A 25,661-nucleotide genomic window follows, 5' to 3' on the forward strand; every position below is an offset into this window, starting at 1 on the left:
TGCTAGCATTATTGTAACACAATGAAATAACATTTAGCCGTCATAATATGTACGTTATCAGGTACATATGAATTAGTTTACACATCGACGTGTAACTGTGTCCAAACATATACACTGAACATTTTCACTCTAGTTTATTAGCATTCTCATGTACATCTTTACATTAGTATGACAGATTCATTATAACAAAATAAACATAAAAAGGCAGATAAATCATTTAGTGCATGAAAATAAACAAAAACCACTGAGTGCAGATACATGGTGCATTACAATACTGCTTAACAACTCTACTCCCGGGCGCTGCAGAGCATCCTTGGACATGTTCCAGGTCACCTTCTTCGTGATCAGTTTGTAGATCCCTCATTAGCTGAATCAGTGGGTCACTACAAAGGCAATAAACCAATCAACTTTAATATAGGAATGGGACGCTCAAGTGTTCAGTTCCTAATATATCGAAAACAACTTCTCTCCACGTGTCACTCTAATGACTTCAACTGACGTGAGAAGTTTTCAGTTGGCTGTTGTGCTGCACAATGTATGTGACCAAGAACTCTTTCTGAATTTCTGTAAAATAAATCACAAATATTACAGAAACCTTAGAATGAAGTGCTCTAACAAACTATTTGCTGTGTATTTTACTGAAGAATTGGCTATTCAAGTGAGTGCCATACCACTGAAACCTAAGCAATCCCCTATTGCTTTAAATACATGATTGAATGAAAATGACTGAAACATTGGAATGAGCTCGACTGCCTTTGAAAAGCAAGTGCTACACTCAAAGCAGTCCAACTTACTAAATGGCATGTGTTCAAATAAAGCTAAATTCATTGTTGAAAACAAAAATATTAGACAGCATTAATTTGAAGGCTCAGGCGCCTTTTCTGACTGGAGCACTGTTGCAGTAGGAGTGAGCAAAGCGCCTATCAAACTAATTTCAAGGTGATTTAGCAAAACTAACGCAGTCAGTGCAAACTGGTGCCAACAAAAGGACGACCATATCCACTTCATTTTACTTGCTATTTATCCCAGCTTTGATATTTTCTGTTGCCAGGCATTGAGTGAGTGAGTGTGTTGCTGAACTACAAGGAGAGATTTAATCATCGACTCCAGGAAAAGTGACGCAGAAAACATACCCTAGTCATTTGGGGCCATGAAACACAGACACATTTTTAAGGTTATGCAACCAAATAAATGGGCGAATATGTCATTGGAAAGCTCTAGTAAAACAATTTCGATATGGTTGTTTTTTTACTTCCTGGACTGTGAAAGCTGTACTCCATTCTGGGACCTAATCGTCAGATTTAAGTTTTGAGATAGAAAAAAATTACTTACTCAGAACACCAATAACATTTTGTATAAACTTCTTACAGATAGTTGATGTTGATGATGATGTTTTAAAGATACTTGGTCCCAGAAAGGAAGACACTTTTTTTCTCTTCTTGACTAATAAGGCGTATTCAAACAACTTAAAAAGGGACTCAATGACCTAAAAACATAATAAAATGGTGACCTTAAAAAGTGCCTGTGTCATAACCATAGCTTTACACAGCTGCTCATATACCTATAAACTAAAAAAAAGAAAGTAAAATTATACAAAGAGAATTCTAACAATCCTCTATTTGGTCTCAGTCCAGGTATCAAATAGATAAGAAATGGGTTGCAGTCACACACGCACACACACACACACTCTCTCTCATACATTCACTCTAGCTCTCTTAATTGGCAGCAGTTTCAAGTGTAGTGAGTCCACCAAGCTTTTCAGCATAAATCTCTTATGTGAGCATAACTCAATATCAGATTATCCTAATACCAATATATAAATAAACTTTAATAATGACACCGTCAGTCATAGTTCTTCGAAATACAGTCCCTCCATTGTAACAGGATGGATTATTCATTTCAGAACACCAGCAGTTGTTGCTGTTACACTGGTGCACACTCTTCAGGAGTCATTAAAAGGACCCTCAGCTGGAGCCTTAGAAGCCCTGTATAGGATGTTTAGCTACATCCTAGACAGCGAGAGAGGAGCATTAACTGGTTCAGTTTGGAGAGTACACTCCAGACAGTGTTATCGACTGCAGGGTTTGTGGTTTAATCAATTCAAGGGTTCTTAGAAACAGACCCACCAGCTAGATTCAGTCAAGGACAGATAGGTTGGAGCATAGGGGTAAAAAGAGGAGCAGTTCAAGGAAATAAGTCCAGTTTGGGGGCCCACTCCAGGGCAGTGTTGACCACGGCGAGAGCTGCTGCCCCTAAAGCCACCGTCAGACCCATGACAGCCAGTCGAACAAATCGCCGTGCTGCTGAAGGCTGGGCTACTGTCACTACCGAGTTCGCTGCTGAGCTCTCCAGCGCAGCCTGTTTCTGTCTGCGCCGGCGACGGAGAACAGAGTCTGGTCTCTGTTGAGTGGACGCAAGGTCAAAGTCCTTAAAGGTAGAGCTTGCCATGCTTAGGAGGAAAAGAAACAGATACATAGAGAGACAAAGACAGAAAGTGAAAGTGTTAAGGAAAGAACAGTGAGTAACTGGAGTTGTTGAGAAGTAGAAGAAAGCAAAATATGAATGTTACTATATATATATACATAACAATAGTCAGAGTGCAAATGAAGAAGCAGAGAGATAACAAATTCCTACCACTAAGGCAGGTAGTATCTGTAAAGGTAAAGCGGTAACCCTAAGGAGTTGAGTACCTTTCATGTGAGGCAGCCTCTCTAGCCAGTTCAGAGGGAGGGAACTGGACAAAGAGGTCTCCTGCCCGGCTGATGAGTGTCTCATATGGCAGATCCTGGGGAATCTGAGACAGCAGATGATGAACCATGGCCATGTCGCATTCACACTCCAACACCTCCTCCTCTCTGTACAGTACGATCTGCAGCACAAGTACCAATAACACACACAGGCACATTCGTTATTACACATTGCTATTACCTATCAGAGATGCAAGGACTTAAGAGTGGCATGACGGAGATGATCAGGTTAGCCAAACTTGATTTGTTGTTATGGTTTAATACAGCTGCAGTGACTTGATTGTAAGAGGATGGACCAATCAATCAGCCATGGATAGTTGTAAGTCAATAAATGTGTGAAAATAGTGTGTGAGCAGCCAATAAAAAGGACCTCTTCAAATAGTAACTGTTGGCCTCTGAACCACACATCAATAAATGTAGCTGTATACAAATATTTGTGCCTATAATTGTTTCAGCAGACTGAGTTTGTGTAGTGTCCATGAAAAATATGTTTCTAAATCAGTCCCTCTGAGTGCTGATTATAGGAAACTCACCACAGCAGCAAAGTAGATGGGCATCAATGGATGGCAGGCCAGGAAGAAGTCATACAACCGGACAACATGGCGGAAGTCTGAAAGGACGTGGCCAAACCAGGTGATCAGCCAACTGAGAGCGAAGACGGTGCCCACCTCAGCCCTAAGAATCAATCAGTACATGACAGAGATCAACTTACATCAGCACACAAAACTACAATTTGTGCTCCTGCTCCGCTTCAGGGGCAATGTATAGCACTCAAGAAATTATCAATTAGCTCTGGATCTGAAAGATATAATAGGCAACAGTCATGTTAGCCCTCCAAGCAGAGGACTTAATGGCCTGTGTTGTTAAGTCTTTACAGACGTAACTCAAGCTGTCATAATAGGATCAGTCTGCTGTAAGCACACAGTCACCCATTACCACCATCTTTTGATTTAAGCATGCTGAGGTTTAACATTAATCTTAATTGTTTTAAAACACTTGGAAGAAGATATTGCTATAGGTGTGTCACAAAGTTGGAGGATACCACCAATAATCAAATTAACATATCATCCATTATGGAATTTCTCTTAATAATAATACAAATAATAATAATACCCATAATATTGGAATCATTGCTGACGGGCTCTTTACTCTAGATACAGTTGTGTCTGTGTGCCAATAATCCCTACTGGTTAATGCATCCTTCATTTCTTGAAAAAGTTATGACACTGATACTAAAGGTTGAATGTCTCAACATTTCATAATTCTTGGAAACTTTTTCCTTCAGCATGCGGCTTGAAATGTCAAAGCTCATATTGTTACTGATTCTTGCAGAATAGCAACAGTGGCAACAGTTCACATTAACTACCACCAAAGATACTGTAACCTTCCAGCTACCCTCTTGACAGGGATGGCAGGATTCATGTAAAACAATACTGCTTCGGACAGAAACAAACTGAATACACTTGTTTAACAAAATGCATTCAATTAGGACAGCAGACGTTAACGTTAACATTAACATTCCGCCTTTATTATAGCTGCCTTACCTTGCATGTTCATACTACAGATAAAGAGAGGATGGGTTTCTCATTTTAAGTTTCATGTCTTATAAGTAACCTCTAATGAGAGACAGAAAATATTTTGATTTGGCCTTTTATCACTAAAACAGCAGAGTCTTACTGTTGCATGAAGTCATGCACATCAGGGTTGACCCTCTCAATGATGGGCATCAAATAGTTAAGAATATGTTTTGTGTTGTCCATGGTAGGATCCATGAAGTCCCTGAAAAAGAGGGTAAAACAGAGAGCATTTTTAGAGCGTACAATAATAGACCATTGTTGAAGGAGATTATGGAGGGAGGCAGGGAGGAAGGGATATAGTTTATTCTGACTCGTGGACACATAACAAAGAAAGAAACACTGAGAAAATAGGTAAAGCTGCTGCAGATTCATTTATATATACTGTATATGGTTAGTACCTGAGGTGATGCGTGGAGAGCTTTTCCACAAGCGCAGTTGCAAGGCGCTCTCCCAAGACCAATAAGAAGGTGACAACAATGTCATGGTATCCTTGGTAGTAGTGCAGCTGGGGATTACGTTTCAGAACTAGGAGGATGATGTCAATTAGCTCTTCCTGGAGACCCTCCCTCTGCTCATCTGGCATACCTGTACATGTCCACCCAAAATAAAACAGTTGTAAGTATATATAAGCTTTGGGTATTCTGCTACCACAATGACCCCATTACTATAAAATGTCAGATAACCAATTCAGTCATATTTTGTTCATGCTGACTTATACTTCTGTATGACTAACCAATGTAGAGACTGTGCTGGTTGTATTATACTCCTCAGTCAAAGAGAAGATAATCCGAGTAATTAAAGAGCATGAATGGAAACATTCAGTGCTGGTTCACCTACAAGCCAAACCTGCCAGAGAGAATTAATGAAAATAAATAAATAAATAATGCAATTCCAAAATACATGAATATATTTTAAGGACACAAAAATACAGTACAGTACATTAATGCTGAGTTTTTTTCCCCCCTCCAGAAGTAACAATATTAAATTCTACAGTTTTATTTTGAAGGCAGACCTGTTGATCGCTGACAGACGTCACAGTTTGGCACTGATCAAACTTCACAGAGATCAGAGCTTGCAGAGGCTGAGATCACCAGAGTACAGGCATTTTTCCTCCCACCAGAGAGTGTCAGTGTACCAAGTTGACTAACAGCAAAAGTTCCACTAACAGCAAGTAGCAAAGCTTTGACACTGCATCAATCTGTAGGATAATAAATGTAGATTTTCTAAAGTGAATGACATTTAGTCATTTGCAGAGGCAAATAGATGGCTTTAACAAAGTCAATATGTGGTTTTCTTTCAGCTTCAAAGATAGAGTGGAAAATCCCACGAGTTACAAATTATAAGTGGCAATACACATGAATGTGTTTAATATACTGTAAGTAAAAATCTCTACATTTCATGCTCAGGACTGGTGCTCCACAGATTGGTTGTGGGTGTTCATCTGTGGGTGTATCAGTGCTTCTATAGGAATATACACACAGCAGGGTCCCATGAAACTGTTCTCAGATCAGACTGTTCACAGGTATGGGTTTAACTCACCAGGTGGGAACCTCCGCAGTGAGCGCTGGACATCCAGCAACACCTGGTTGTAGTCCTTGTTATTCTCCCGCTCGACTTTTTCTAGATAAGACATGTCAGCATTACCATACACCAGTCAAATACTGTATGTGGAAGCGCTTGCACCTGCTAAGACCCTGTGTGTTCATATTTGTCATGCATGGTGGGAAAATGAAGGTATGTGCTATGACATGTAGATGAGCAGCCTACATTGCTCTGTTTGTACATTTGTAGCTAACATAATCAGAATCAGAATCACAAATACTTTATTGATCCCCGGGGGGAAATTGTACCTGGTTCTTGATCCAAGATGTGAGGGGGGACGTTGAGAAGCCGAGGCCAGACTTGACAGCGTATCTCATCAGTCAGCAGACCTCCTTCACTGATAGCCATCCTCCTCAAAGCTGCCACATCCACAGGACTCACACTGAGGGCCTGTGTGATATCCGCAATTTTCCTCTTCCGTCTGGTGTCCCAGTCTGAGACACACAAAACGCCGTGTTTAACTATGTTAGCTAATTAGCCTGTGTTTACTTTTATCTTACTACATATTGCGTTAATTTTACAAGCAGCCACCGTAAGTTAGCACATTTACAGCGGTTATGGATAGCATGGTTTGCACACACCAGCAACAGACACCTTTTTGGCATTAACAATAATTTGTAAACTGCTTTTGCTGCTGAAATGCCCAAAACAGGATGGCCCAGAATGAAGACAGCTAACGTCAACTTAGCATCATGCCACACTTACCGTTAATGTTACCTTGCTTTCCATTCACAGGTGACAAGGCACCACCGCTGCTAGAATTGTTCATCTTTTCTGCACTTCTTGGTTTGTCCTTGTTAGATTGTATTTCTTGCCATCCTACTTTGTTTGGCTATCTCCAATGTAGCCCAATTTCCGCAGCTGCCAACTGGAAGCTAGCTATCTAATTAGCACGGTTAGCCTCATACAAACACGGCCCGTTAGTTAGCTAGCGATTCAGTGTTAGCTAAGTTACTTATCAAGCTAACACTACGCTGCCTTGGCTCCGAAACTGCTTTTTTCAGCAACACGGTCATCATTACTCGGGCCAGTGACAAACTGGTCAACAATTAGGAAACACCGCTTAATAGCAATACAGTCACACGGCTACATGTTTACATTGACGGGAGCAACCAATAGGATACATGAGCTTTAGCTAGCCTTCCTGCTCAGACAGAGTGGTGACGTAGGGTCAAGATGATGGGAGGTGCCGAGGAGGAGTCGTCTACCTTCCTGGCTGTTTGTTAATAATAATTATACTTGGTCTTTGATTTGTAGATAGATAGCCTACATAGATAATGATAGTTGGTTGATTGATCGATTGATTGAGGAATGAAACTAAGTGGGCTTCATTTACTCATTTACATTATTTGGATTTTCTCCTCCTTTTCTTAATTGGACAACTTCCAGTTTACTACAGAGGGAAATATTGGACTTTTTACTCCCCTGCATTTGCTGTATCTGACAGTCGTGGTTAATACTGAATTAGTTACCACATTAATACGTCATACTTTAATGAACTTTAATTGTTAAAGATTTTAAAAAGGTGGCATAAAGCTACCACCACCTTTGTTAACCCAGTCAGAGGCATGATAATAGTCACCACACACACACACAGACACACACAGATATGGTACAACAAAAATAGCCTTTATTAAAAATACAAATTCATTAACCCCTAATTAGGTACAGGCGGCCACCCCACAACCCAGCACACAACACTGCAAGTGAATTAGGATAAACTTTGCACACAGTGCCAAACCACCGCAATCAACACACTGCACATTAATGGAACACAATATCAAAATGCACATCAGTCAATAAGGACCACTCCAAATTGCAGGCAGGTCAGAACCGTTTCTACCAAAAGGGGGAGGCAGAGGGCCCCCATAGCCACTTGATGATTGGTTAGCACACAGCTATTTTCTGGTCCTTTGAAGGTCACAGAAACAAAAGAGAAACATCAAAATGTTTCATTTCTTGACCTGCACTCATCTACTATGTTAAAACATCTCGAAGTCACTAACTTTTTCTTTTGGTCAGGATAACATTTCAGTTGTATAGCATAGAAAATTAAAAAAAGTTGTCTGTGGACTAAACTAGCCTGAAACTGATATTGGAAGATATGAGATATTGGAAATGTGTTACTTCTAGTTAATAGACATAAGAATCAGCTACATTTTGATATAATATTTGAAAGTCTGATGAGTCATGGTAGCTGGCTAACATAATTTCATCACAAAGTTGGGTCTAATGTGAGCAGGGTTTGTTGGCACATGTATATTTAATTCTATTGGGGTATTTTGAGGGATTAAAACCAATGTTTATATTGTTAGTTAATTATTATTTTAAATAGTCAAGGGCAAAAGTATTCAGACATTAGTAATGATGAATTGCTTCAAAATGTTGTTTGGTTTTAAAAATTGGCAGATTCTATTAAATGTTAATGTTTTCTGGTTCTTGCTTGAATTAAATGTTGAAATTGTGTCTTTTGGTTGCCTCATTTTTGTGTGACTAGCATATAGCGTTTTAACATTGTGCCCGCCAATATTCTAACATAAATGATGCCAGAGAAATATGGCAGAGAGTGAACCAACCCCCGTCTCCCTACTAGTCCCCGGTGCCTGTCCACCTAAAGGGGGTGTCCAGCCTCCTCTCCTGACACAGGAACGGATCCCCTTGCTAGCTGTCCTCACTGTCGCCGACACTAAAAGTCGTCCCTCCCGTCACAACCACGGACAAAGACAGTTCAGTCTCTCTCACGCGCTGCCCGGTGTTGTTCAATCGCCTCTTTTATTCCTGCGTCATCCTCTGACACAGGTGAGAGCCATCAGCCATCAGTTCTCTCAGGTACGCGGGAAGTCTTCCCTATGAGTGTCCACAGGGAGACAGAGACCCACCCTCACATTTTGGCCAACGTTTTGATTACTCTAGTTTCATACTTATTAAATAATTCGAATGCGGGGGATTTTATTTGCAGTGGAGTATTTTTCCCACTGCGGTATCACGTAAAACACCTGAATACTTCTTCCAGCCAGCTACAGGCTACCTTAAATGAAACCAGAAAGGTAATTTAACTCCGTATCCTGCCACCCACGCTCTGTAGGCTGCTTGTGACTAGCCATAGACAGTGAACTGTAATGTTATTGGGCATAATGTGTTGTGTGCATAGATGTTAATCATGTGCCTCTGAGTCATAAACAAAACCATGGTGCACACTGACTGACTGCTAGGTGTGGTGTGTTTGTTCTGATGAAACGAAAACGAAAATGACAGAGCATTTAAATAGCAGCTTCCTGAGCTGAGCTGGGCAGAGTGAGCAGCAGAGGAGCTGGGACAGAAACTACCGACTGAGCAGGATAGATGCTAATAGCCGAATAGCAGACAGGCCTGCTTCCTTTAGAAAAGCTTGATGCTGGTGGAGATATTGATGCCAAGTGGATTTCAGTCCTGGTAAGTTCTTTCTTGCTTTATACTGCATTTTGGGGAGATGAAGGAAGGTAGGGACAGCTGGCTGAATTATTAGGAAATAGACGTATGGATGAAATATAGAACTGAGAATAAATAAACATCCGGATTGATAATCTTGTTAAAAATCTTGTCGGTACAAGAAATGCAGCCTATTAGAATTATTGCGGAGTATAAAACATGAGAAAATCAGACCTCCCCCCAAAAAAATGCTTTGCACATGTACTAGCTTGTTGGGCATGTAGCCTCAGGGTATTTCAACGGATCCGTGAGAAAGAAGAAAAAGAAATGTTGTGGTCAAAAGCGCTTGCGATTTCTGGTGAATAGAAACCTACACTCCCATGCAAGTCCTTTGTGCATCCAGTAGAGGGCACACCTTTCATTTGGGTTAAGTGAAGTCAGCATTGGAATAAAATGTGCATTTGAATTACAAATGTCGCACATTACAGTTCAAATCCCAGAATAATTTCAATGTAGCGTGCACGTTGTACCAAGGGCATTCAAATACATGCCACACAAGACAACATGGTGACAGGTGAGCAGACAGAGTGGCTGCTTTGATTTCCTCAGAAGCAATAAACAGTGAGATCACCCCTTCTTGTCTGACTCCAGCACTCCTGTGACCTTGCAAATCATAATAGTGAGAAACATGAATAGAACACGGTGCATAATAGTGAAAGTGTAACCACTTTTTTTATGGGTTTATACATAACGCATCCTTCAAATTCTTGTGTAATAATGCTCAAATGTGTTGTTTTAACTTTTACCCTGTTTCTTCTTGCCACTCAGAGATCATCAGTGTTACCTAATCTAAATTTCAACAACTACCACATGCAGGACCATGGAAAATCTGACTTCATTATTGTGGAGAAGACCTGATGGTAATTAGACAGCATAAGAGGCAATCAAGTAAAAACCTGAGTACAAAGCCAGCAAAGTAGGTGTTAATTTTCAAGGTCTCAGTATATGAATGTTGTTTATTTTTCCTCAGGTGCTGATACGGGCCAAAATGAAAATGCTGGTGGAGGCAAAGGGAGAAGACCAGGAAGTGCACAGGGTGACAAGACGTTGGGGACAGAGGGCAAAAGAAGAACACAAAGTTGTGGGAGAAGTCAAGCTGAGAAGGAGGAGACAGATGGTGGAGAAAGAAGAAGAAGAAGAAGAAGAGGCGGAAGAGGAAGAGGGGGTGAAAGAGGTGCAGGAAAAGACGGCAGGGAGGAGACAGGTGGAGGTGAAGGTGTATGGGGGAAAGGAAGAGGAGGAGCAGCAGATGTAGGAAAAGGGGGGGGTAGAGATGCAGGAAGACAGGGAGGAGGAGGAGGGAGGGCAAGAGGAGGAGAGGGAGGAGAAGGGGCAGAGAGTAAGAGAGATGGGGCAAGAAGGAAAGGAGAGCAAGGTGCGGCTGAAAGAGAAGGAGCAAGATGGAGGCCAGCAGAAATGGCTGTAAGGAGAGGAGGACATAGTGTGGATATAAGAGGACGTAGAGGGGGTGAGAGAAGAGATGGTGTGGGAGACAGACAGGGGAGGAATGGAGGGAGAGCAGATGCTAAAGGCAGAGTCGGGGCACCAAAGGGCAATGGACTGGGCTATAAAACAATGGAAGAACTCTCTGGAAAAGACCCGTCTGTTGTGGCAATCACCCTGTCCTGTAAGCCTGCCCTACAAGAAGTCCTGAATGGGACAACGATGAGGCAAGACCTTGTCGAACTCTTCTGCCTGGTGCTGAGTAAAGCCTTCCAATCGCGGGTAGACAGAGGCGCCCAGCAGCACGTGGCTGGCATCATAAAAGATTCAGGGTTCTTCCGCACCATCCTGCCCCACTATCTGGTGGGCATGGAGTCAGAGTTCAACCCCGACCGCAGGGCAAAATACCCACAACATCTGGAAAACATCCTGACTATTCTGTCAAAGGTAAATAGAGCAAGGAAGGAATAAAACAACCAATCAATTAGTAAATTCAGCTGAATGATAAATGAAGGAATACATGTGTGTGCCTTTGCACCAAAATAATTGCGCAGACCCAGAAGAGTTGTCTTTGTTGAAGGACATAAACAGAAGTCCTCATGGGCAACTCAATCGTTTTAGCAAGTGAGTAGTGCTTCTTTGCAATAAAATATATGTTCTGCAATTTTAGTAGATTCATTAATTAAGTAATTTTCAAACTTACTTCAAAAGCTCTAACTAAATCTACAAATAACATAATGAACAACTTAAAAACCTGGTTTCAAATCTTACAGTATGTATTTCATTAAATATTCATGATTAAATGAGCAACAGTCAGAATTTAAGTCTGGGGGGAAAACATCTGTTGGTATTAAGAGTTTAATGCTCAAAAGCATTGTGTAGGTGTGGTTTGATCAGATTTTAAATATGTGATTATATATATTAGCATTGTCTCGCTAAGCCCCGCCCACCACAAACCAGTAAGAAAAACACAGACAAAAATAGAAATATAATAAAATATTAACAAATGCAGAAATATCTCGTGTGAAATAACCAACAGTGTTCAAAGTTTTACATAAAGTGTTGGTTTCCTGTAGAACTTCATTGCATCGTATAGCAAGAGGCTAATTGAGAAAACGGGTAACTTCTAAAACAAATAATTAAAAACAAAAACAAAAACATACCTGGTTGTGCTTCTTTCTTAAATTAGTAATTTAACTCCTTGTAGTTGAATATATACTTTTAATTAATTATGCTAAATATATGCTCAATAGGTCCTCAGCATCTTCCCTGCTAGCTCGGTCGCTGCAGTGCAGTTGCTGCTGACGCTGCTCCAGTCCTCCATCAACAGCCTGAGGGCATCAGGAGTGGACATCCAGCCTCAAATGGAGGAGAGTATGGAGAATGTTCAGGGCCTGGTCAGGCACCTCCAAGAGAGATCCAGGGAGGGTACCCTGCGCTCAGACAAGGACACTTACACCCTCCTACAGGCTGGACATGATAACCCAGGTAATGGCCTCTTACTGAAATATCTTTACTGAAATGCTGTTAAACATTTTGATACGCTGCACTCGAGCCAACACTGCACAATTAACCAAAACACATTTTGGAATTTGCCACACAGTTTTATAGTTATGTGAGTAACTGAAACTCCCACTTTTTCAAACCCAGGTGAAGAAGAGCAGCAAGATTTCAGGACCATACCCATCTACCCAACTCGTGAGGAGTTCCATTGCGACCACAGGCCCTTCCTCAGACCCAACCTCACCTCTAAGCGCTACACAAACACCCACCTCTACCTTGACACGCACTTCCGCCTGCTGAGAGAGGACTTTGTGCGGCCGCTCCGTGAGGGGATCCAGCAACTGGTTCTGAACCAAAGGGGAGGGGAAGGAGGAGGGAGTGATCAACTGAAGAAGAAGCGCTTTGATGATATCAGAGTATATTTTGACACAAAACTTGTGGTTCCCAAGTGCACGCACTCAGGACTTGCCTACATTGTCCAGTTTGACATTCAGCCGCTAAAGGTTAGCCTCTCGATGGATTTACACGTTTGTTACATTTACTGTTTGTATGACATTTGACTAATACAATCAAGCACATTCTTTAAGAGACACACTGGTATTTTGCTTATAGAATTGCAAAGAGACATATTAACATGTATATTGATAATACTTTCCCCATCTATCCTACAGTTTGTGCGCTGGGAGAACTCCAAGAGGCTGATCTATGGTTCCCTGGTCTGTCTGTCGTGTGATAATTTTGAGAGCTTCTTGTTTGCCACTGTGTCAGATCGGGATCCCGTTACCCTGCAGAGAGGACAGGTCCAGCTTACCTTTACAGAAGAAAGCAGATTCATGTTGGCTGGAATTGAGGTAGGGCAGTAAATTGTGTGCAACAATTGTTTCTAACATGCAGGATAGGGGCAAGATGGTTTTATATGGAACAGATATACAAAGAACTAAACTTATTTTATCCCACAGAAAAGTCAATTGTTCCTGATGATTGAGACCACTGCCTACTTTGAGGCCTATCGGTATGTTCTAGAGGGCCTACAGGAACAGGAGGAGGACAGCCTGCCCTTTCAGAGGTGGGAGTTTGTGTCAGTGTCTGTGTGCTGCGGAAGAGTTTCAAATTTTATCGTCAAGGTCATAGTTTTTTATATAATCCCACAGCACTCTCAAAATTAGTTCACATGTAGATTTTTCAAAGGGCAGTGGGGGGGGGGGGGTGATACAAAGCACAAAGTTCAGTAATCACATTTTTAATTGGCATGAGTTAATTATATCGCTGCAGTATTCCCAAAATGCTGTCACGCATGGATGAGTTCAAAAGTTTGGTTATTGTCTGCACTCCCTGTGCCCTTCATGGATACCACAAAGTAATGTTTTATATGAGACCCTTTGTTGGCCATCTGTCTACCAGACCTTTCTCTTGCAACAACTTTAAGCTGTTTTCCCTTTAGAACTGCACCATGGAAGTTATCAGTAACATTTTTATATATCTAAAATAGCTCTCCTTTCCATATATCATTTTTATTTATATTGTTTTGCTTAATGTTATATGCTAATTTTGGTCAGTGCAAACACTAGTGGTCTTTTTCCCTGACCATAATTTCCAGCTTTTCCTGAGAAACCCCCTAGTTCAGCTGGGGGTAATTCTCCCTGAATTCAGTACACTCAGGCCTTTGCAGCTAAAGCCTTGCTTTTGTCTGGTATGACCAGTAGCTTATGATGGCGACATTAGAAAGATATTGCTGTGTAATTGACATTAATAAGTCAGTCCAACGCTTTTATGACTCCTCTTATCTTGTGCTAATGTTACACTGTGTTTTTAACCTTTATTATTATCCTGTAAATTCTTGTGGCCACAGTTGCCGCTATTCAGCAAAAGTTACATAGGCTCACTTTCAGAAAGAGCATTAACAAGTATCTGTTAATGAGAAGTCTCTACATCCTCCTTTCACACAGATAGTAGACACTAAAAGATGTAGTCCTATCCACGATGCTTCCAGGTACATCGTTGAGTGCAGTACAGATGTGCAACCCCCAGCTTATCTGCGAAGAAGAGATGGTTATAACCTGTCAGCCATTGCTGCTCCTGACTATAAGGACAGTTTACGGACCTTTCACAGCCTGGACGAAAAGGCCTGGCCGAGAATGGAGGAGCTGGGGCTGGATGAGTCTCAGATGAAAGCCTGTCAGCAGGCCCTCACAAAGGAGCTAACCATCATACAGGGACCTCCTGGCACTGGTGAGACATTGAGAAGCTATTGTTGGAAGGATGACGTCATTTGTTTTTTAATGAAAAGTGTAAAATGTATTTCACACATTTGTAAAATGACAAAATTCAAAGACGTTTCACTTTGCTTCTAAAATACATTAAATCAGCCCACTCTGCTTCTATTCTCTTCTATTTTCTCAGGAAAAACCTATGTTGGCCTTAAGATTGCTCAGGCTCTGTTGACCAATCAGCATCTTTGGAGAGATAGATTTGGATCGGCTCCAATACTGGTAGTGTGTTACACTAACCATGCCCTGGATCAGTTCCTTGAGGGTAAGACGTGATGCCAATTCATACTAATATCAAATGTATTTTACATGTTGTTTGAGTGGTTTGGGATTTAAAAACACACAGCGACATATCTGTTTCTAATTCAAACAATAATTGGGAGGTGTACTTGTTTATATGCTGAAATGTTTGCTGATGAGCCACAGACATCTACTCCTAGAGTCTTTTGTCTTTGCAAACTCTTGCTGACCTTGAATGGGCGATGTAAGGCAAATTAGCTTTCTGTTTTGGAGGATGTGATGTGCATTTGTTTCGCCTCTGCATTCAAGGTATTCATACATTTCTGCAAGAGGGCATAGTGAGAGTAGGAGGCCGCAGCAACAGTGAGATCCTGAAGCATTTCAATCTGAGAGAGCTGACCCGCTCGCATGACTTCAGAAAATCACTGCCGTCTCACCTGCGTTTTGCATATAGTGAGGTGAGCTCCTCATGCCGCCTGACCTACAGTGTGACTCCTCCAACTTAATTTGATGTTTCAAGCTGCTCCACACTTTATTTCTTTCATTTTCTCGAGCAAAGTGTTGAATATATGAAAGGTTATAATATGTTTAAATAATTCCTCGCAATTTGGCCTGTTAAATTCTATTAAAAGTCTTCAGTTTATCGTATTGATGTTTGTACCACATCTTTTTGTCTCGCATTAATTTGCTCATCACATTACTCAACTCTACAAGTTGCAGTATATCACACACATTCTTGTGTGATTTCTCCACCTGATCATTCTACTCATGACCTTTTTTAACAGATTTACAAGCAGATGTGTGAGGAGGAGAGGGGGATCCAGAATGAGAGTATGAGGCTGGAGTGTTCCCTGAAAGGCATCCTGCGTGAAAACTTCTTACATAGGTTCATTTCAGACATACACTGGGACAGTCTGCACCTACTACCTGTGAGACTGATTTAAAAACTTTAATTCTTAACATACATAAGTCTTATGTATATGTGTAAACTGAGCTAGGCAGAATAGAAGACGGCGCAGTCTCATCGGTTTGTGTTTTATAAAATGATTTGTAGACACAGGATGGTTTTGAGACCTGGACCGAGAAGAAGCCCAGTCTGATAATGGAGTGGTTGGGTTTGGGTTCCACCATCTTCCTGCAGAGGGAGACAGAGAATGCATATGGAAATGAAGGTAAGGCTTTTACTGTAAGTTGTGCTCCACTGAAACAGTGTAAGAGGATCTGATAATTGGCTTCTTTTCACTGAGAATGAGTAAACAGCACCTCAAAACTATAACTGTATTAGTCTGAATGGATCATTTTAACAACAAAAGTGGCCTTTACATGTTCTAAGCAAACAAGTGAAAACCAGTTAAGCACTATTCTCATTTGTTTTAGCAAACCACTTGCACAGATACATGTGCATCGTAACTTTCCACATGTTCATACTACAACAGTGATAACAGAACATCTGTGAAGTTGTTTCACCTTGCTATTGTTGCATACACACATAAAACCTGTGCTGTTATAAGTTTTGAATTGCACTCCACCATTACCGATTGATATAAATGAATATAAATGTGATCAGTGCTCGACACCTCAGCTCAGTGTTAATGGCAACTGAAGTCAGGCTTTTCGGAGTAAGCCCTGCTCTTTGTAGCCTGTTTTCTGGAATACACCCTGGTTAAGACTTATTTGTTGTATTTTATTGCATTAGTTGTGATTGCGGTGTAAAGCATAAAGCAGGACTTGTCCCGCAGACAAATATCAGTTTAAAATTGACGGTTATTTTTAAAATGAAACTGGATTCAGTCCACAGCAGTTTCTAGGCCACTCAGCCAAGTAGACCTTGCAGCTCCATTTCAGCAGTCTCCAGATCGACTGACATTAACACTTACAAGCTCCAAAAATGGCAAAATGACCATCAAAGTCTAAACTCTAAACAGCTCCAGCAGGATTTTGTAGCTAAACAGAAATGATCCAGCACCCAGTTCAGATAGGCCATTTCAGTAACTGATGATATATAAAGATATATAAGACGATATATAAACCATGACCTCTACCATTTATCATGGAATGCACAGTATAAACAGTATGTTGAAGGTAGACTGATATTAGCTGTTCATTCACCTCCTATGGACCTTTTTCTTTTCTTGTTTGTTATTACTCTGCATGCAACTTTATAAGTTGTCATTGAAAACTAAAATTCAATACATTTATTGAACTGGTGAATGAAATCATTCTCATACTGATTCTTACTGCAATGTGTTGGATATAGCAGCCGCAGAAGCGATGGAGCTGGAAGAAGAGGACCTCATTGAAATCGCAGAGGAAGCAGATCTGATCCAGGAAGAGCGGATTATCGAAGACAACACTGGTCCCACAGGTGGTACAGATGGCAGAAAGAAGGAAGACACAGAGGAGGCTGTCAAAGCAATAGAAGAACTGATGCTGGCTATGAACCTGAATAAAGTTGAAATACAGGCTGAGCAGAGCGAGGAAGGATGGGAGGTAAAATTAAGAAGAGATTTATGAGTTTAACATTTCACAAGTTTAACATTTTTGCAATCCCTATTAAATCAGACAAATTGATTGAGGAAGCTATTATATAGACCAATAGTAGACTGGTTTGAGAGGAGTAGAGATATGCACATGCATAAATCCAAGTAAATCTAGAGCTGTCCTATTGAACAATATCTTTACTGGTGCTGCACTGTATTGTGTCTAACACGTGTTGAATGCATTTCCTCCCACACAGAACCTTTGAAAAGCTGCTTTTTGGAAGAATTTGTAACATCCATTATTTATACTCATGTTTGCTTGCTAGCAGTCTTCGTCTTACCTGCCTTTGTTGGCGCATTGCTTCATTTCTTGGCATGTAACTGCCACCAACTGCTTTCACGTAATGCTTTTCACATTGCTCCATAGCACTTCTAGTGCTCACATATTCCACAGGCTACTTTTCACACAACAGTGCAGCACCTGCAAAGGAGATCCTTATGTGTTTGCTTTAAGGAATCAAGTATCAAATACTCACCACCTGTAGGCTTGAAAGGTGGCTCTGAAAAGTTTGGCGCTTGCTTGTTTGCAGAGAAAGGCAGCTGTCGTCAGCTTGAATTCACAGCAGTTACATTGGATTCTAACATCCAGAAAGATCCAGATTAGCTAGAATTTCAATCATTTCAAGGGTATGACGTTTAAAGTTGACCCTGTTCTGATCTGTACAGATGCAACGGGAGCAGAAGAAAAAGATGAAGAACAAAATCAGGAAAGAGCTGGGGAAGAGCTCGGCTATGACTGACAAAGAGGAAGATGCTATCTTTGATATTTGGACTCTTAGCCTGCCAGACAGATGGAGACTCTATCGGTATGTCTGCATTTGCGTTTCACTTTTCTTTCTTTTGTTCACTACATATATGCCTCTTTTTCAACTCTTATTTTCCATCACCTCTCCTAGTACCTTTCTTATATTTCTGTCCTCCTTCGTCTTCATCTCTCTTCCTTCTCCCTCGCTTCCTTTCAGCCCCCCAAACAACCTCAGTCTGGTACAAGTAGTCCATTCCCAGTGTGTATAATTAAGTCAACTAATCACCAGGAAAATGTTTCCCAGAGGATCTTCTCACCTCAGAGATCCAAGGCGTAACTTCTATTACTATGAAAACAGGACTGTAACGACTCATGTTTACATAGTCTTCATCATCATTTATACTAACAAATAGGGCAATTTCCCTCCAAGACAGATATAATAGGTCGTAATTGTTTAACTACACTTACGGTAATCAAGTACCACAGCATCATTTTCTTTTAACTCGGCTCTGAGTATACTTCCAGATGCAGATGCAAATAACGAGTCTGCAGGCTTCCATATAATTGAGTCAGTTTTACTATTATTAATTTACTTTGTGTCTGCAGGTTGTGGGTGTCACGCTACAGGTTACAGCTTTGCACCAGAGTCCAAAAGTCTGAACAGGCCTATCAGAATGCAGTGGACAGATTGGCTGATATAAAACGTCAGGAGAACCTCTGTCTCCTCAAGGAAGCCACGGTATAGTATAATTGCAGTAATGGATGGTATGAATAACAGTATTTTTTAAATGATCTACAGTAGATCCTTGTCTAGTTAAACACAATCAACACAATTATCACAGTAAGCTAAGTAAAACACTTCTTGAACTCATATGTTATCAGCTTTATGTAGTCTACAATTAAATATTGGGAGATGATAATGAAGCATATTGCTTTACATCCCCCTGATACAGGCATATCATGATGGTGTGCCTTGTATTCGTGTGGCCTAGACCTTCTAGGCACAACACTAATTAGTCGAAAATTTTAAGTACTCAGTATAGTTAGAAGTCTGGACTTGTTACAAAGTTATGTAACACTCAAACTTCCTGGCACTAGGAGAAAGTAGCGAAAACTTTTTACAGCATCTGTGGATCATCAACGATACGATAAGACTTGGGTGAGGTTGCCAGGCAATCAGTGGAGACTCCAGGAAGTTATTGTGCCTGGCCAAGAAATAGTCCAGCACACAACCCCCCCATCAACATCTAATGTGTTTATTAATTAATTAGTGAAATTTAGAGGTGCTGGTAGGCAGATTTTGTTACCTTTGGACAGAACCTGAACTGGACCTGTCTTTGTGCTAAACTAAGCTAACTGACCGCTGGTTGTAATTTCATATTTATTGCATAAAACTGAGAGTGGTGTCAATGTTTTCATCTGACTCTCAGAAAGAAAGAGAATAAGAATATTTCACAAAAATACTATTCTCTGAAATAAATAATACATGTTGTACTTTAAAATCTTAAGAAGAACTGTGGGGCTTGGATATAACGGGTTCATGTAAGGGAGGCAGCAATGCAACTGTTTGTGGTTATAGAATGAATCCTTTCCATCAGGTTATTGGCATGACAACAACAGGGGCGGCCAAGTTCCGTAAAGTTCTGCAGGAAGTGCGTCCACGTCTGGTGATTGTAGAAGAGGCTGCAGAGGTTCTGGAGGCCCACACCATCACCACACTGAGTGAAGCATGCCAGCACCTCATCCTCATCGGAGACCACCAGCAGGTAAGAACCCACACAGACAAACAGGGCAATGGTTCCTAAATTCTTAGTGGCATCTCATTAAACTCTTCGTGGCAATTTGTGCACTGGTGTATTTTAATAAGCCATCACCCTCTGACTGAAATTACCCCATTTACATGCCTAGGTGAAAATTTAAAGGACAACCTGTCATGAGGGATTTTGTGTATTTGTGTGGTTGTCAGTAAGTTTGTGTGTGTTGCCTTGAGGGAAATGGCAAGAAAAAACATCCCATGCCAGCCATTATGAGAGATGGAGAAGAGTGAGGAGTGATATGCTGGACATCAGTAGACTATTACAACATGATGTCAGAGCCTGCCAAGGACATATGGCCAGGCAGCCTGTCTAGCAATCTGCAGAATGCGATCACGACTACACACAATTTTATCACACATCTCAATATTCTGTCCTGGTCTCTTCTTGCTGTGTAACTTCTGTCTGCGCTTTTCCTAATATTTGCTTGTTGTACTGTGTTTATACATGAATTTATGCATGCATTTGACTATACAAACAAACCTGACTTCCCTGCAGTTGTACTGAAAGTTTAGCAAGTATAAGAATAGAGTTTAAAATAGAGTTTAACGGGAAAATTGCTTTTATTGTATCCCGGGCTTGGAAATCAATGGTAATTTTTTGTAAATCAGGTACATCAGATTAATATAAAAGTAATTTACCACTGTGCCTGAGGCCCCCTTCACTGTTCTAGTGGGTGCAATTCAATGTGCCAGACATGTGTTGACTACAAGTGCAAAATAAAGTGCAGGTGTGGTTAAAAAAAAAAAACATGTATAAAAAGCAAACAAGATGAGGTATTCTGACGGCACAGCTGTTTGTTTGTTTCATGGTTTTAAAGCCATTTGATTGTATTTATGTTCACTCTATGAACAAGTGTTCAGAACTTTGTTTATGTGGGACCCAAACTTGAATCTGTGCATGTAATGGAGGTGGATGGATCACACTTTCCGAGTAAAATAAGCTTTGGCATTGTTGTGCTGTTCATTAATCACAGGTTTGGTGTTGAATCGAGCAGAACACAATGCTTCACATTTATACTAGAATTTGTCTTGCCTCCCCCACACCCCTCCCACGTACATGCACAATCACACTCTGTCCTCAAGCTAAAGTAGGTTTTGCAGACACTTACACACACACATACATACAGGAAAAACAGCGAAAAACTTAACAGGACAGCAAAAGAAAGTTAGAGTGCATTTGCATACATTCAATATTCTCATCTACTTACCTTAAAACAGAAACCCATAGCAGAATATTGTTTATCCCTTCTAGGCTTGCTACTGTATAGATGGTTGCTTCATCCTCTGTCTAGGAACTATGTTAAAGTGTTCACTAGTATTTACATAAATGCAAATGGTCTGATCACCTTAGGCACGTGGCCACGAAAGCCATCCCTCTATTCTTCACTTACATGGTTATGATCTTGGGCTCTTCGATGCACTTAAATGTGCTAATATAAGACAGTAAACCTACCAAATTAACTTAATCACTACTGGATGGAAAAAGCCAAAAGCTATAAATATGCAAATTGCCCTATCAAGTTTCAGGTACCCATATGCATATCATCTTTAGAATGGTGACAAAGTCCGTCACCATCAATCATAACAGCACATTTCTAGCCTTAAAAACCTCTCCATTAGGCCACAAGATGACCACAAGTTCTCACATTTGTACAAAAAATAACATGAATTAACAATAATTCATAAAAACTGAAGTCTTTAGAGCATATGATGAACATGTGATTTTTCCTTTAGCTGCGCCCCAGTGCCACAGTATATGAACTTGCTAAAAACTTCCACCTGGAGATGTCCATGTTTGAGAGACTGGTGAAGATGGGACTTCCTTTTGTCAGACTCAACTACCAGGTATGCGGTTCTGCATCTATTAATTTGTTCATCTTATTGCAGGATCTATCAATCCATGAAATGTTTATCTGTGTTTGTGTTTTGGTCTGGTTTTCAGCATCGTATGAGGCCAGACATTGCCCGTCTTCTGACCCCACACATCTACTCAGAGCTGGAAAACCATCCTTCTGTGTTGGACTATGACAACATCAAGGTGCATACTGTATTTGCTCTCCTGCTGCATGTCCATTCTGTTTGTTTTTCTTAGCAGTGAATATCTATTTACTTGCCTGCATGAATAAAGTTCTGCATTGTCTCTTAGACTTTTAAATATATTTTGAGTCAAAGTCAGGCAATGTATGCAAGATTAAGAATACTGAATTCAAATGAATATGATACATATCAAAGAATAACATAGTAATATGTTTTTATTAAATGCTGTCTTTCAGGGCCTTAATACCAATTTATTCTTTGTGGCACACAACAACCGAGAGGAAGAGATCAAAGATGGGAAAAGCCATCAGAACCAACATGAGGCGATGTTTGTCGTTGCTCTTTGCCGCTATCTTCTCCTTCAGGAATACAAACCAGAGCAAATTACCATCCTCACAACCTATACTGGCCAGCTCCACTGTCTGCGCAAACTTATGCCTGCCAGCCAGTTCAAAGGGGTCAAAGTGCACGTGGTTGACAAGTACCAGGGAGAAGAGAATGACATTGTCTTGTTGTCTCTGGTCCGCAGCAACTTGCAGGGTAAAGTTGGCTTCTTGAACATTCCCAATCGCGTCTGCGTAGCCTTGTCTCGTGCCAAGAAAGGTCTCTACTGTATTGGTAACAGTGCAATGCTGAGCCAAGTCAAACTGTGGAGCAACATCTTCCACACCTTGAGGGAGAAGGACCAGGTTGGGAATGCTCTGACCCTGTGCTGCCAGAACCATCCAGATCGACAGGTAAAAGCTTCTCATGCTGATGACTTCAAACAAGCCCCAGAGGGGGGCTGCACCCTGCCTTGCGAGTTCCGTTTGGATTGTGGTCATGTTTGCACAAGAGTCTGCCACCCCTACGACCCTGAGCACAAGGATTACAAGTGTGTCAAGAAGTGCCAGAAGATATTATGCGATCAGGGACACAAGTGCCCACTTGTGTGCTATAAAGAATGCCCAGAGAAATGTCCAGTGAGGGTTGAGAAGATCATACCCGAGTGTCAACACACACAGATGGTTCCTTGCCACCAGGACCCGACAACATTTGTATGCCAGAGGCCTTGCCAGAAGCTGCTTGACTGTGGACATCCATGCGATTCACGCTGTGGGGAATCATGCACCAGTGAGTGCAAGGTGAAGGTCACCTTAAAACTAAGGTGCGGCCACAGCCAGCAAGATGCTTGTTTTTACAAAACACAGACAGAGGGGCCTGAATGTACGACCCCTTGTGAACATCAGCTAAAATGTGGCCACGTCTGTCATGGTACCTGTGGCAAGTGTTATCAGGGACGGTTCCATTTCCCATGTTTACAACAGTGTGAGCGTCTCCTGATTTGCTCTCACAAGTGCAGGGAGCCTTGCACTCGAGATTGCCCCCCTTGTCAGAAACCATGTGAGAATTGTTGTGTCCACAGCAAGTGTATGAAGCCATGTGGACAGCCCTGTGCTCCGTGTATTGAGCCCTGCGCTTGGCAGTGCCCTCACCAAAGCTGCAATAAGCTTTGCCATGAGCCATGCGATCGTCCACCATGCACCGAACCCTGTGCCAAGACCCTGGATTGCGGCCACCCGTGCATAGGTCTGTGTGGAGACAAATGTCCAAGCAAATGTCGCATCTGTAATTATGATGAGGTCACAGAGATTTTCTTTGGCACTGAGGATGAGCCTGATGCTTACTTCATTCATCTAGAAGACTGTGGACACATCATTGAATACACAGCCATGGACACGTACATGGGGATGGACGACAACCAGCAGGCAAATGAAGGAGAGCAGGTGGCCATAAAACTAAAGGAATGTCCAAAGTGTCGAACTCCAATCCGCAAGAATCTACGCTATGGATCTCACATCAACAGCAGTCTGGCAGAGATAGAGATGGTAAAGGTGAAGATAAATGGACATAAGGCAGATATTGAAGAACACAGGTATGCCCTTCAAAATCAGTGGGCGGACAACCTTGAAACGTATGACATGTATCAGCTAAAGGAATATATGTATATCGAAAACCGACTGGGAAAAACTTATCTCACAGCAAACGATCTGTGGGTCCTGGAAAACAAGATGGATTTCCTAGTAAGAGTTGAAAAACTGAGGAAGATCCAAAGGGAAAACAGGTCATTCAGACAAAGCTTCTTATTAGAGAAGTATGTTGAGGAGTTTGTGCACTGGCTCAACAACCACCGCCAGAAATTCACAGATCAGCAGATCTTTGATTTGCAGAGAGAGCTACAGAGACTCACCCTCCTGACTGAACTCAACGCCCGTTGCCATATGGCTGAGACAAGAGGACAAAGTGACAAACTTCAATCCGAGGTACAAAAAGTAAGAGAGGTATTGGAAAAGTCTGGCCAATTCACTGAACAAGATGAGCGCAGCGTGAAAGAAGCCATGAAGGAACTAGTGAAAAAGCTTCCACTTACAGGCTTGGGGATCACTGACCAGGAGAGAAAGATGATCGTCTCGGCTGTGAAAATGCCACTTGGACATTGGCACAAATGTCCTAATGGCCATGTCTATCTTATAACAGAGTGTGGAGGGGCTATGGAGAAACGAACCTGCCCTGATTGTGATGCTACTATTGGTGGGGGCAATCACACACTGGAAAGTGGCAACCAAGTTGCCTCAGAGATGGATGGAGCGCAGCACCCTGCTTGGTCTGAAACCCACAACCTTCTAAACTTTGATCCACTTGACTTTTGAAAACCATCTTGAGGAAGTCTGTCGTTGCCTTCTCAGTCCAATGGTTGGTTGCAAAACCTTTGAGAGGCAACAGCTTATGTTTTAACTGTAATGACCACTTTAATTCATGCTTGACTCTTTCAAGAAATTGAGTTTTGAAAACCTTTATCGAAAATACAGACTTAAGTTGTAATGGCAATAATCTGTGACACTTTTATGTCAACAAATATAAATGTTGCTACTTTCTTTAATTAAATGATGTCACACTTTAAGTTTTAACATTTGCTGATTTACTCATAGTGGGTAGTGATTTTGTTTTTGTTTTGTTTGCTGCAGAAATCCTGCACCAAGGATCTTGTAACCCTTTCAGATGTTTAGTAACAGTTGTCCTGTACTTTAACAATAGGTGGCAGTAAAACACTGTAAAAGAATATGAAGAGAAATTACTTGATAGTTATCATACTTGCAACTTCAAATGGAATAAAACATTTCTGAATCTATAAGCACATTCTTGTCATAATTTTACACACATGCCATAATGTAAGAAATACCATTAGTATGAATGTTTGTATTTTTTTATATGGGGCTTCGTCAGGCTGAGAGCATTAAGCATATACATACACAGTACAAGGGAATAATATATATATATATTTTATTTATAAATCACTTTTAGAGTTGCTGTTCTGCAGAAATATTAACCGCCTAATGCATGAAAAAAACATTACAACAAATATGAATTCTCTCTCTCTCTCTCTCTCTCTCTCTCTCACTGAACTGTTACCAGCAAGAGTTAATCATTTGCGTTTCCAACAGGACATTATTGGCAGTGAAGCCAAAGAAACACCCCTGAAATAGCTACAATTCCTCTTCACTACTGTACAGGACTCACAGTCGCTGAGTTTCATTTCGGCATTTTGTAACAGCTTGCATCACTTTATTACATGATGAATGTGTCCCTGTCATAAAACCAGCTCCAATGCAAACTGTGCTGTCTGCAACAGGGGGAA

General features: G+C 41.1%; 2 protein-coding genes across 5 annotated transcripts; one reads left to right on the forward strand and one right to left on the reverse strand.

Annotated features, from left to right (window-relative positions):
- Positions 1–128: 128 nt before the first annotated feature.
- On the reverse strand, positions 129–6,959 carry tbc1d20 (TBC1 domain family, member 20). 3 transcript variants are annotated; one of them, XM_070902554.1, is made up of 9 exons: positions 6,632–6,959; positions 6,175–6,360; positions 5,864–5,944; positions 4,723–4,909; positions 4,425–4,526; positions 3,281–3,422; positions 2,691–2,794; positions 2,127–2,449; positions 279–383 (listed from the first exon to the last, which is right to left on the reverse strand). In XM_070902554.1, the coding sequence occupies exons 1-8, from the start codon at positions 6,693–6,695 to the stop codon at positions 2,185–2,187; spliced, it is 1,131 nt and encodes a 376-aa protein (XP_070758655.1). In that variant the 5' UTR covers positions 6,696–6,959; the 3' UTR covers positions 279–383; positions 2,127–2,184. The 3 variants fall into 3 exon arrangements, with proteins under 3 accessions (XP_070758657.1, XP_070758655.1, XP_070758654.1); XM_070902553.1 differs by having other exon boundaries at positions 2,691–2,869; XM_070902556.1 differs by lacking the exon at positions 2,127–2,449 and having other exon boundaries at positions 129–383; positions 2,691–2,869; positions 6,632–6,951.
- Positions 6,960–9,234: 2,275 nt separating this feature from the next.
- Positions 9,235–25,157, forward strand: znfx1 (zinc finger, NFX1-type containing 1). 2 transcript variants are annotated; one of them, XM_070902536.1, is made up of 19 exons: positions 9,235–9,358; positions 10,163–10,254; positions 10,365–11,284; positions 12,091–12,325; positions 12,488–12,843; positions 13,012–13,191; positions 13,300–13,406; positions 14,331–14,569; positions 14,741–14,872; positions 15,157–15,305; positions 15,633–15,776; positions 15,902–16,019; positions 17,108–17,337; positions 18,054–18,193; positions 18,739–18,871; positions 19,731–19,898; positions 21,683–21,793; positions 21,891–21,986; positions 22,222–25,157. In XM_070902536.1, exons 2-19 carry the CDS (start codon positions 10,215–10,217, stop codon positions 24,673–24,675), a joined length of 5,952 nt encoding a protein of 1,983 aa, XP_070758637.1. In that variant the 5' UTR covers positions 9,235–9,358; positions 10,163–10,214; the 3' UTR covers positions 24,676–25,157. The 2 variants fall into 2 exon arrangements, with proteins under 2 accessions (XP_070758637.1, XP_070758638.1); XM_070902537.1 differs by lacking the exons at positions 9,235–9,358; positions 10,163–10,254 and having other exon boundaries at positions 10,743–11,284; positions 17,105–17,337.
- The last annotated feature ends 504 nt before the right edge of the window (positions 25,158–25,661 follow it).

This window comes from Enoplosus armatus, chromosome 3 (assembly GCF_043641665.1).
Source record: "Enoplosus armatus isolate fEnoArm2 chromosome 3, fEnoArm2.hap1, whole genome shotgun sequence".
In the NCBI taxonomy this organism is placed as follows: domain Eukaryota; kingdom Metazoa; phylum Chordata; class Actinopteri; order Centrarchiformes; family Enoplosidae; genus Enoplosus; species Enoplosus armatus.